Raw genomic sequence first — 12811 nt, 5'->3', positions numbered from 1 at the left:
TATTACTGTTGAGATTTTGTGATTTTGGATGTCCTGCCCTTAGTTATGAGATATTGTTCCGTAATGAATTCTTGATATTTTGCAGGCTACAGTAAGTATTTTTATACTATACGTAGTAAGTATATTTTGGAAATTATATTTGTTTTACGGCGAGGAGTTACAATGTTTTCAGAAAGGTTCTTATAAAACTTTATTTTCAGGCCCACTCACTCTTGTTTTTCGTGCCTCCAGATTTTAATATTTGAGCTTTCTTATCGACGAGGATTCGTGGCAAATCTTGGTATTGGAGATTACATTCAATGGTATGATTCTCAATCCACTATACTGTACTTTACTTATACTTTGTCATCACATGTGAAATGGGCTCATTCTCGCTCACAGCGCACTCTTTTAATTAGGCACTTTTAGGTTTAAAGTTATTCACTTATTCCACTAGACTACATCTTATAGCTTCGTCACCTTCCATGTGTCGGCCAGCACAACTCAGTTCGGAGTTCTAGTGGACATTCTGGGTCGGGGTGTGTCAGTCACACCATAATAAAATTTTTGTTAGTTGTTTTTCGGGTTGCCCCCCATTAGACCATTTCCAACATTTGGTTTAAAATTTAGGTTTTAACCCAAAAAAAGTTTTTTTGCTCCAATGGTTCTGAGTTAAATTTTAGGAAAATTAATAAAAATGACTTCAAAGCAATGTAGTAAGTTTCATAAACAGTATGTGTGACGATGCACAGCTTCTGCGCGTCAGTTATTTTTTTTAATATTAAAAATTATGTCTTTTTTCATTAAAATTTAAGTTCTTTTGTCATTTTTATTAAAGTTTAACAGTTTTTAGTAAAATTTAAGCATTTTTCCTTAAATAAAGTTATAGCATGGTTTTTGGTTAAAATAAATTTAGTTCAAGCCATATTCATGAAAGTTCCCTTAAATTTTAGCCCGAGAGTATGAAAGAAATAAATTAGGCTAAACTACTAGTTTGCTAGTTTAGATTTCTAAACTACATGTTAATGAAACCCACTTTATCAACCAAATAAGGGTAAAATACATTTTTGTTTTCTATTACATAAAAAAAGTTAAGGACAATAACGTAATTTCACAAAACAAACTTTTGTTTTTTTTAAACATCACCTACATGTGATTTTATCATCTTTGGTTCAAAAAATAAAAGAAAATAAAACCTCTTTCCTTCTCTTCCCACTCCTACGTTCTCCCTCGCTCTCTTCCTCTCTTCTTCAATTTTAAAAACAAAAAAAAAAAAATTTCATACACTTTGTGCATGGTCATATACTAGTAGTATATAAAGCGGGAAGGTAAAAAGGTTGAAGCATTCACAATATTGAAATTGCCCTTCGCCCTTAAAAGATTTATAAATAAATAAATAAAAAAGAAACCATGTATGGTGGTTAATAAATACCTTTTCTTTTCTTTTTTTAAATGTCATTTTTTTGTTAAAGTAAACAGTATTGGGAGTGTTTCGTTAAAATTCTCATCTAAAATAGGTAAAGAATAAAAAAAGGACAAACCAAATGCTTAAATGGGACAAACCACATGCGTAAACGTGTGTGACAAGAGGCTAATAAGTTCGTAGCTCAGTCACTAATTTTTTTTTTTTTTTAGCAAACAATTTATTTACACTAAAGAAGAAGATGTGGACTTACCTTCACAATGAACTATCAATAATGTGATTCAAATTCTTTTTTGACCAGAATCGAACTTAAGATCTCTCACTTACAAGAGAAAATAAATATCACTAAACCGCACGACATACGATAAACGAACAAAACTGACAGATTTTCAAAATTCTCACAAAAAAAATCAGGCGAGGATCCGATTCGCCAAATTAATTCCATTAAAAAATGAATTGGACTTTAGCGGACTTTGACTTTTCCTTCCTTTACTGTGTGGTGTTTGTAGATAGATCATAGATCTGATAATATTCTTCGTCTGTGCAAACACAAAAACCTCTGCCAAGAAAAATAATCAGATCGGACCAAAACAAGTGCAGCAACAAATGTTCCGATGGATGCCTCGACGTCCTCGTCTTCCACCTTAAAACGTTGGAATTACGACGTGTACTTGAGCTTTCGAGGTGAATACACACGCCCGAACTTCACGGGTTTCACGAACCACCTCTGCTACGCGTTGAAGCACGCCAAAGTCAACTTCTTTGTCGACGAAGGCAGTCGAAGTGGATTGGAGTATCTGAGAAACGATCTGAATCAGGCAATCCAAGGGTCTAAAGTCGCTGTCATCGTCTTCTCGGAGGACTATGCGGAATCAATATTTTGTCTTGATGATCTGGCGAAGATCATGGAGTGCAGAAGAACACTGGGTCAAATGGTTATTCCAATATTCTGTGATGTCCAACCTTCAGAAGTCCGGACACAGACCGGTACTTTTGCAACAGCATTTCTGGACCACGAATGGCAGTTCTATGACGCCAAAGAAAGGTTACATCTATGGAGAGACGCTCTTACTGAAGCTGCAAATTTGTCTGGTTTTTATGTTAGAAACACCATTTGGTAAATCAATTTACTTTCTCATTTCCTTTTCTTTATTTTGTGTGTTTAATTTTTTTTACATATTTAAAAACATTTATTTGTATAAACCATATTAAGAAACAATAGAATGATGCTTGTTTGGGATTTCTTTGAAGGGATAAAACGCCTTCGGACAGTCAAAAGCGCTTTTGCAGAAAAATTTAGAAGTATTTTTGAGTCGTAGAAGCGGTTTCTAGGGACGTCCATGTCAGATGCTTTTCCAGGCACTTGAATTTTTAGTACAAATGTTAACATGTGTCGACTGAAAGCACTTCTACTCACGAACATAATTGCTTCCTACATAAGCAAATCTAAATGGCCCCTCAGTAAAATTCAAAATGGTTAGACATCAAAATTTGATGGTATTTGGCGGTTTTGACTAGTCAAATTCTGAATAGTTATAGTTGAACGAACACATCCACATCTTAAAGTTGCAGTTTGTATAATAAATCTAACTTTTGCTTCATTTGGACTTTTGACAACCAGGGACGAAGGACAAAAGTATATCGGGGAAATTGTCACAGAGATCATCAGAGTCTTGCACCGCATACCATGCTTAGCCACCAATCCAGTTGGAATAGATTCTCGGGTGCAAGAAATCAGTAATTATTTAGATGTTGGAGGATCAAATGATGTTCGCATAATTGGAATTTGGGGTATGGGTGGAGTGGGTAAAACGACGGTTGCCATAGCCATTTTCAACAAATATCAGAATTTGTTTGATGGTAAAAGTTTTCTTGCTAGTGTGAGAGAAGAGAAACTGGTGAAGTCGCAATACACACTTCTTTCTGATGTATTGAGATCGGGAAACATAAAGGTTAGTAGAATTGATGAAGGGACCGAGGATATAAAAAGAAGACTTGGCAACCAAATGGTACTTGTCATAGTTGATGAGGTAGATAGCGTGAAACAGTTAGAAGCATTAGCTATAAAACGTGACTCATTTGGCCCAGGTAGTAGAATTATTATAACCACAAGAGACCAACATTTGCTAAAGATACTAAAAGCGAATAGGATATGTCATCTACCAGCAATGAATAAAGAAGAAGCTCTTGAGCTCCTTAGTTGGCATGCCTTCAGTAAGAATTATCCTAATAAAGAATATCTTCATGTCTCAAGAGAAGTTGTTGATTACTGTGGAGGTTTGCCACTAGCACTTGAAGTTTTAGGTTCTTATCTATCTGGGAAAAGCTCAAGTGAATGGAAAAGTGAGTTCGAGAAATTGAAATGTCATCCTCGTGGGGAGATTCTCAATAGACTTAAAATAAGCTTTGACGAGCTAGCTGATGATGACCTGAAGGCTATATTCCTTGATATATCATGTTTCTTTACTGGAATGAGCAAGGACCATGTCATGAAAATATTGGATGGCTGTGACTTATATCCAGAAATCGGAATCAGTGTCCTCCAAGAACGATGCCTTGTGACTACTAATGATGATTTCACACTGGTGATGCATGATTTGCTTCGCGACATGGGAAGAGAAATTGTGCGTTTAGAATCCCGTGACCCTGGAAAACGCAGTAGGTTATGGCATCACGACGATGTGCTAGATGTATTGATGAACAAATCTGTAAGTACTTTTGCAACCAAATTTTATGTTAAATGCATCTACTTAATAAATACGCATATCACACACATCTAATAAATTGTATATGTTGGACGTTTCAACAGTATACAACATAATGAGTTGATTGGAAAGATACCCATATATACTACAGGTTGAACGAAAAGAGAAAAAGGAAAGTGTAGGAGATATCAAAGGAACCGATTGTATTGAATTATCTTAAATTAATTAACAGAATCGTGTATATGTTCTGCTCTTCTTAGATACAAGAGGTAAAATATAAAACCTGTAGCAGATACTTAGATACTACCTAACAAATTTGGACACGACACAACGGAAGTCTCAGCACAAATTATATGGCTTTAATTCATAGGTACCGGGCAGGTGATAGGTTTCGTGTGTATAAATCATCTTTTCACATGCAGATAGCCCTTTTCTTACTCAATTCTTTCCCACCCCCACCCCTTTTTCCTCCTCCTCCTCCTCCTCAATAGGGAACTGAAGCAATTCAAGGACTCACTTTAGATTTGCAAGAGTCTGACGATACTAGTTTCAGCACAGAAGCATTTAGAAACATGCATAGTCTGAGATTGCTCAAACTCAATTACGTCAAGCTCACTGGCAGTTACAACAATCTGTTCAATGATTTAAGATGGTTGTGTTGGCATGGATTCCCCCTGGAGGTCATACCAGAAGATTTTGATCACCCAAACATAGTTGTTATTGACCTGAGCTATAGCAAACTCACACGAGTTTGGGAGGATTCTGATCTGGTACGTTATGACTTTAACCAAATTATTAATTCATTCCTCTAGGTTTTCTAAACACCATCATCATGCTTTCTTTCTTATATTTGAATTTTGAATTTTTTTCCTTTTCTCTAACAGTTGCTTGAGAAGTTGAAGTTTCTTAATCTAAGTCATTCCCGTTACCTAAGACGATCACCTGACTTTTCAAAACTCCCAAATCTCGAGCAGTTGGTACTTCAGGACTGTAAGTCTTTGCTCAACATTGACCGGTCCATTGGTCAACTTGAGAGACTTGTTTCAGTAGATCTTAAAGACTGCTTGCTTAGGGATCTCCCAGAGAGTTTTTACAAATTGACATCTATTGAAACTCTTGATCTCACTGGCTGCTCAAATTTTGAAAACTTGGAGGACTTGGCTGGGAACGTGGTACTGTATTGAACTCAACCAAACTATATATCAAATCTTTTCTCCGCGTTTTGTAAATACCAACATCATGCTTTCTCTCTTCTATTTGAATTTTGATATTCCTTATCTTTTGTCATACAGTTACTTGAGAAGTTAAAGTTTCTTTATCTTGGTTATTGCAATCGCCTGATCAGATTACCAGACTTTTCAAAAATCCCAAATCTTGAGAGATTGATACTTGAAGACTGTAACAGTTTGTCCGAGATTCACTCTGTAGTACGATTGAAAAAGCTTAAGTACTTGTCTCTTGCAAACTGCAATCTAGCAGATCATGCAATTCCTATAGATCTTGGGGCTCTATTTTCGTTAGAAGTTTTAGACGCAAGAGGCAATGGATTTAAATGCCTACCTATCCTCAGTAGACTTAACAAGCTTCAAACGTTACACTTGAATAATTGCACAAACCTTCAGAAAATTCCATATTTACCAACAAATTTGGAAATCCTGGAAGCGGATGAGTGCATTGCATTGGAGAAAATGCCAAATTTTTCGGAAATGTCAAGGATGAGAGTATTGCATCTGAATCACTCCCCCAAAATCACTGAGATTGGGGGCTTGCACAAGTCATTAAAGTCCATGACAAGGATTCATATGGAAGGGTGCACAAATCTCACTGCTGAGTTTAGGAAGAAGATACTACAGGTCTCTCTCTCTCTCTCTCTCTCTCTCTCTCACACACACACACACACACACACACACACACACACACACCCAGATGAACGTGTACATGTATAAACATGCATTCATTACAATGTGTTGCTCATACAAATCTTAATTTACATGGTATAGGGATGGACTTCTTGCGGATATGGTGGCATTTTCCTCAATGGAAATTATATTCCTGATTGGTTCAAGTATGTTGGGGATGATGAAGTCTCGATTGTAGTGCCTCAAGGGTTTGGTAGTAATTTTAATGGGTTGACTCTGTGCTGTGTATACTCTTCAAACAAACAACCTGAGGATTGTCCGCTTGTCATTTCCGTTCAAAATACAACCATGCGTACTGCTTTGCTCGCCCATATAACATATGCCTCGGTACCAACTTTCTGTGATTATGAAGATCATTATCTTTGGCAGGGGCAATTATCGAACGATGTGCTCCGTTGTCGAAAGGGGGATCAAGTCAACATTTTTGTAGGGCCTGCTCAGCCTGGAGATAATTCTGCAAGAGTGAAGAAAATAGCGGTTGATCTTGTCTGGGACAAATTTATGAAGGAAAATATGGATGATTCGCATCCTGGTTTATATGATTTAAACCCACATCAGGATTGTTTGTCGGGAGACAATGATGAGGCACGAACAAGCCGTGCCGCATCTGATGAGAACCTACCTTCGAAAATATTGAGGTCTGATAGTATTGGTGGTGGTGATGACGAGGTAGGAGCAAGCAATGATTTATCTGATGAGAACCAAACTCCCAAAAGAGGATTGTTTTATTTTTTTTCAAAACTGCTTCCGTCGTGTGGTAAAAAAACCAGGTAAGTATTTGGTAAATTATAGTGCTAAAAATGCTTTTAGCACCAAAAAAAAAAAAAAAACTGTGACAGGTTGTTTGATACTTTTATATAAAACTGTTGGGACTGTGAAATAACCAAAAAGGAAATGTTGCTGGATGTATTATTAATTAGGGTAAAAGACTGTTTACCACTCTTATGTTTCGTGGTTTTCAACATTTAGTACATCAAGTTTTTTTCGTCCCAGAGTCATACCTAAAGTGTAAATTTTGGGACAGTCTCATACATCTGTTAGTCAAACTGTTAGTTCTCCCGTTAAGTGATGATGTGGCACCCTGATTGGACGCCACGTGTCATTAAAAAAATAAAAAATTTATTTAAATAAAAATAATATTAAATAATATTTAAATAATAAAATATTTTTTTTCCTTCTTCTCTTCTTCTTCTGGGTTCGGTTTTTTTTTTTTTTTTTTCTTTCTTTTCTTCTTCCTCCTCCTTCTCCTTCTTCTTCCTTCTCTTTCCTCCTCCCTCTTCTTCTTCCTTCTCCTTCCTCCTCATTCTTCTTCTCCTTCTTCTTCCTTCTTAAGAAGGAAGGAGGAGAAGGAAAAAAACAGAAAAAAAAAAAAAAACGGAACCCAGAAAAGAAGAGGAAGAAGAAGGAAGAAGAAGGAGAAGAAGAATGAGAAGGAAGGAGAAAGAAGAAGAAGAAGGAGAAGAAGAATGAGGAGGAAGGAGAAGGAGAAGAAGGAGGAGGAAGGAGAAGGATGAAGAAGGAGAAGGAGGAAGAAGGAAAAAAAAGAAAAAAAAAAAGAAGAGAAACCGAACCCAGAAGAAGAAGAAGGAGAAGAAGAAGAGGAGGAAAGAGAAGGAAGAAGAACGAGAAAGAGGAGGAGGAAGAAGAAGAAGAAGAAAAAAAAAAAAAAGAAGAGAGAAACCGAACCCAAAAGAAGAAGAAGAATGAGAAGAAGGAGGAAGAAGGATGAGAAAGGAGAAGAAAGGAGAAGGAGGAGGAGGAGGAAGAAGGAAAAAAAAAAAAAAAAGAAACCGAACCCAGAAGAAGAAGAAAAAAAAAAAAAAAAAGAAGAAGAGAAGAAGAAAAAATATATATTTTATTATTTAAATATTTTTTAATATTATTTTTATTTAAATAAATTTTTTATTTTTTTAATGACACGTGGCGTCCAATCAGAGTGCCACGTTATCACTTAACGGGAGAACTAACAGTTTGACTAACAGATGTATGAGACTGTTCCAAAATTTACACTTTAGGTATGACTCTGGAACGAAAAAAACTTGATGTACTAAATGTTGAAAACCACGAAACATGAGGGTGGTAAACAGTCTTTTACCTTATTAATTAATTAAGAAAACTTCATTTTAAATCCTAGAAAGGATCATGTTTTCACTATTTGCATTTACATTAGTATTTTGTATTTCATAGTTACGAAGCGTTTCTATTTGCAGCATAGAATTTTTTCAATAAGTAAAAGGCATCAGAGGGGTTAGAGGCTTTCAAATATTCGACGCGTTTATATCACTGCTGAATATTAGCATTACAAGAAAAATGTTAAATTAATTTTATGGGTGATATTGTGGTTAGAGGCTTGAGTCAATGTCCTTGGTGTAGAGACTGGGTTTTAGAAGAATTTGGAGGTTATGGTGCTTTCTTCTTTTGCTTCCTTTACGTGAAAATTTGTCCTTCCAATTGAGGATATGGGATAGAAGTTATTGGAGATTTTGATTCATCGCATATATTTTCGTGCAAGTCATTCTTTAGCAGATTAATTAATAAATCATCTTCTCCCATTTTCTATCCTCTTCAGATGATTTAGAAAGCAAAAGTTCCAAGGCACGAATAGTGGGATAAATTTTGGCTCATGGTAGAGTTAATACTTGTTACGTTGCCGGAGCAGGAAGGTTAAAGAAAGTGCATCTCTATATTGGTGCATCGTGTGCATAATGGGAGGTGAAAGCATAGACTTCAGTTTCTCCATTCACCTGAAACCCAAAAGCTTTGGTACAAACTGTTTTTGGAAGCTATAATGTGATGTGCGAAAAGAGAAGGAATGTGGAATAGTTGTCTTATGACTATTGTATGAGTAATACGAATGTAACAAGACAAAAAGGATCATGAGATAGAGTTCGCTTTGGGACATCATCCTGGGCTTAATTATCATCTTCACTTGTAAGTGTGAGGTTTTATGTTCGATTATCGCTAAAGGCGAATTTGAACCAAATTATTGTTAACCTATTGTGAAACTTAGCACACCCTTAGATAATATTGTTTGTTAAAAAAAAAATTAAGAGAAATGCCAAGGGGATTTGTTAGGCTCAGCACACCCCTTCGATATGGTGGCCTACAGCTAGACTTGATATTTTTAAGGGTAAAGTACAAAAAACTACCTCAACTATTGGTGTCACGATACTTTCATACCTCATATTTTTAAAATGACATTGTCATACCTCATCTTACGAATTTGTGTCAATGTCGTACCTCCGTCAATTTTTCTGTTAAGTGCTGACGTAGCTAGATAGGGGGCCACTCACTAACCAACTGGATTAAAATATAATATTTTAATAATTAAAAATTAAAAAATTAATTTTTTTTATTAAATCTCTCTCTCCTCTCTCTCACTCCCCCATCTCTCTCGCCTCTTTTTTCTCTGCATCCCCACAGCCTCCTCGTAACACTCCATAGAAAACACCGCTCTTTATCTCTCCCGAACCTTCATCCAGCCATCATCCTCTCTCTCGCTAACCTCCATCCAGCTGTATTATCTCATTCACCCCATCTCAGACCCTAGCCAAGCGTTCATATCTACATTTCATTTTAGTAACCCAAACCTTAGCCACAGCTATCTTATCGATTCCAAACCCAGATCATCATGTCGCCGCTAGAGCGAGCCCAGATCGTCTTCCTCCCCACCGTCCAAGTAAAAACAACTCAACCATCAAAGATTCGAACCCCAATCGTTTGTATCCACCAATGACCAACCCCTTAATCAAAATCTAATAAGTAGTTAAGGAAGGGTTGAAAGGGGTATCAGGCTTCTGGGGACTGTTGGATGAAGACGACGACAGGGAGTGATGGACGACGTCAGCTCCACACGGCTGAACCCCTTTAGCGTTGTTTTGATTGCTGAGTTTAGAAGTGCCTTCTCGGGGTCATGGATTTGATCGACGATGCAAGGAGAGGCAATATGGTGGACGCCGGAGTAGCCATTAACAGCGACGATTTCTCCGGCTTCCCTCGGAGTTTCTTTCCCGCTTGTCTCTAACCCATGGTGCATTGGCTTAGAGAAGCAGCGATCCTTTGGAGAAGGAAGTTGCGACGGCTTAGGAAGGGCAGTGCATAGTGGCGAGGAGAATGAGAGAGACCTAGGCAATGGTCCCTTTGTTGCTGTCGGCAGAGAAGGGGGTGTTGGGCAGTCGGCTTCAAAACAACGCCCCATATTAAGGGTTAGGTTGTTTGATTGCCTACCCGTCCCTCGGCCCTTTCCCACCGGTCCCCCCTAACCTTCCTCCACCACCCTCTCTCTCTCCTCTCTCTCTTCTCTCTCTCTGGACACCCATCTACATCCCTCAAACTTTTCCCACCCGTCCCCCCCCAACCTTCCTCCCCCTCACCCTTTGTTCCCCTCGCTCCGTCTTCCCCAAACTCAAAACCAGAACCACCCAACCCAGATCCCACCCCGCTCCAAACTCAAAACTAGACCACCCAACCCAGATCCCACCCTGCTTCCGTCTTCTCTGTCTTCCCCGAATCGTTTGGACCACACCCAAATCCGACAATCCGTTGACTCGGTGGGAGCAGGGGGAAGAAAGGATGAGGGGGATGAAGGTTGGGGGGACGGTGGGAAGGTTTTGGGGATGCAGGTGGGTGTCCAGAGAGAAAGAGAAGAGAGAGAGGCGAGAGAGAGAGGGTGGTGGAGGAAGGTTGGGGGGATGGGTGGGAAGGGGTCGGGGTTGGGTGGGAAGGGGTTTTGGGGATGCAGAGAAGAGAGAGAGGCGAGAGAGATGAAGGATAGAGAGAGAGAGAGAGAGAGAGGAGAGAAAGATTTAATAAAAAAAATTAATTTTTTAATTTTTAATTATTAAAATATTATATTTTAATCCAGTTGGATTAGTGAGTGGCCCCTATCTAGCCACGTCAGCACTTAACAGAAAAATTAACTGAAAAACTAACGGAGGTACGACATTGACACAAATTCGTAAGATGAGGTATGACATTGTCATTTTAAAAAGATGAGGTATGAAAGTGTCGTGACACCAATAGTTGAGGTAGTTTTTTGTACTTTACCCTATTTTTAAACTCGACCCGTTAACCTGACCCGACCCGACCCGACCCATTAAAATTAGTATTTAGGTGAGTGCTTAACGGGTTGGATTGTTAATAGGTCAACCCGTTAATCATCCGTTAAATAATGGATCATTTTGGGTCAACCCGTGAAACCTGTAAACATCCATTAGAGAGGGCTTTTGTGTAATTTCATAGTTGTAATAGAAAATCTTGCTCTCTGTCTCGCGTTGCACATTCCTCTATGTTCTACTTGCTTCTAGGTTGCCGTTATCTCCCTCATCTTCTTCCTAAAAAATCAAGGTTTTACTGAATTCTACGACCCTCTCTCCGATAAGTTCTGATTCCCTTCCACCTCTTTTTCCATTGCGATTACTTTTTGTTTCAGCAGATTATATCTTCATCTATTTTTCTCAGTTTTTGCTTGAGCTTGGTTTTAGGTGGTACTCTTCAGATGAGCTTCGAATTAATTTGGAATTAGTTGATTTGTGTTTGATAATTTCGATTGCGATTATGCTTTTGTTGTGCAAATGGTGCTTTCTATGTGTGATTGGATTGGAGATTTTGGGGTTTCTAGAGTTTTGTTTGTGCTGCTCTCTCAGTTTCTCTCAATTTCCTTACTCAATTTCTTGATGATCATTAAATTACGTGACTTAATCGGCATATTTTGTGTTTTTTTCTCGTTAATTGGATTGTTTATGCTATTTGGTTAACTGGGTTTCAATGATATAGGCTACATGTGAATGTATTAGGGGAGGATATGGAGGCTTATCTTCTACATTCTCTGAAAATGCATTTATTGTCATCTGCATTCTCGTTAATTGGATTGTTTATGCTACTTGGTTAACTTAGGTTAGAGCAATAGGACTGTAAATATAGAGCTAATGAAGAAGCTGCTCCAGTTTAGGTGTGGCTCAGCACTTGTAGAGATAATTTATACGAGTATTCATAGTAGTTTTTCAAAGTCCCATTGGTATCATATTATAAGACCCCACAAATTTGTTGTGTGTGTATATATTAGCTAGTAAATTTTGTAGACATTTATCTCCATCTGCATTACCAGAGCCATAATCATAGAGCTGTATATTGTTTTCAATATGTTTTCAGAGCTCATATATCTATACTGACGCGTTCGACCCCGATAACCTTCAAACACTGGGTTTGGCACGTGCTAGCCGACACTCGAAGGTGACGAAGCCATACTAACATGCATGAGAACAATGAAGAAAGAACGAACATAAATAAAACTCGTAAATTTAACTATAATGAATATGCAATTGTGGAACGTGTTCAGAGCATACAATTAATCCAGAACATTTGATAAGGAATAATATAAAATGTACGAACAAAGGAATGGATCTTACACCGAGAGGACTCAAAGCTACCGATGCGGGAGTTCCTTGACACTGGATTATACACCTCGATTCTACGTCCTGAGGGGGCGCAAAACAAAACATGAGTGGACCAAGTTGGTATATAAGTAATACTGGAACAGTTATTCAACAACGTACTAACCCCCAAAGTTTATGAAAACTTAAGTATAATATGTAATAGGTTTTCCAAAAACCCTAGCATGCCATAAAACCTTCGTAAAACATATATTATATATAGTGTGCTTAGTAACATCATAAAGGCATATATACATATATATATGTATATATACATATACATATATATATATATATATATATATATATAAATCTTCATTCTCTCGAAGGCCCTTCGTCACCCGACCAAAGCCA

At 37.7% G+C, this 12811-nt stretch overlaps 1 protein-coding gene across 3 annotated transcripts; it reads left to right on the top strand.

Annotated features, from left to right (window-relative positions):
* Positions 1-1870: 1870 nt before the first annotated feature.
* LOC103410697 (disease resistance protein RPV1-like) lies at positions 1871-8930 on the top strand. 3 transcript variants are annotated; one of them, XR_011578561.1, is made up of 7 exons: positions 1871-2519; positions 3024-4110; positions 4599-4877; positions 4992-5279; positions 5400-5960; positions 6108-6947; positions 8139-8930. XR_011578561.1 is itself a non-coding variant. In XM_029096650.2 (7 exons), the coding sequence occupies exons 1-7, from the start codon at positions 2017-2019 to the stop codon at positions 8597-8599; spliced, it is 3411 nt and encodes a 1136-aa protein (XP_028952483.1). In that variant the 5' UTR covers positions 1885-2016; the 3' UTR covers positions 8600-8930. The 3 variants fall into 3 exon arrangements, 1 of the variants encoding a protein (XP_028952483.1); XR_011578562.1 differs by having other exon boundaries at positions 1878-2519; positions 6108-6932; positions 8114-8163; XM_029096650.2 differs by having other exon boundaries at positions 1885-2519; positions 6108-6796; positions 8596-8930.
* The last annotated feature ends 3881 nt before the right edge of the window (positions 8931-12811 follow it).

This window comes from Malus domestica, chromosome 02 (assembly GCF_042453785.1).
Source record: "Malus domestica chromosome 02, GDT2T_hap1".
NCBI classification, from domain to species: domain Eukaryota; kingdom Viridiplantae; phylum Streptophyta; class Magnoliopsida; order Rosales; family Rosaceae; genus Malus; species Malus domestica.
This window is presented reverse-complemented; position numbering and strand designations above follow the sequence as displayed.

Excerpts from the sequence above, each read along its gene's own strand:
- LOC103410697 (XM_029096650.2), top strand. The coding sequence starts at position 2,017 with ATGGATGCCTCGACGTCCTCGTCTTCCACCTTAAAACGTTGGAATTAC. Across the intron at positions 4,111-4,598 it reads ATGTATTGATGAACAAATCT|GGAACTGAAGCAATTCAAGG; the intron begins GTAAGTACTTTT and ends CCTCCTCAATAG. Across the intron at positions 4,878-4,991 it reads TTTGGGAGGATTCTGATCTG|TTGCTTGAGAAGTTGAAGTT; the intron begins GTACGTTATGAC and ends TTTCTCTAACAG.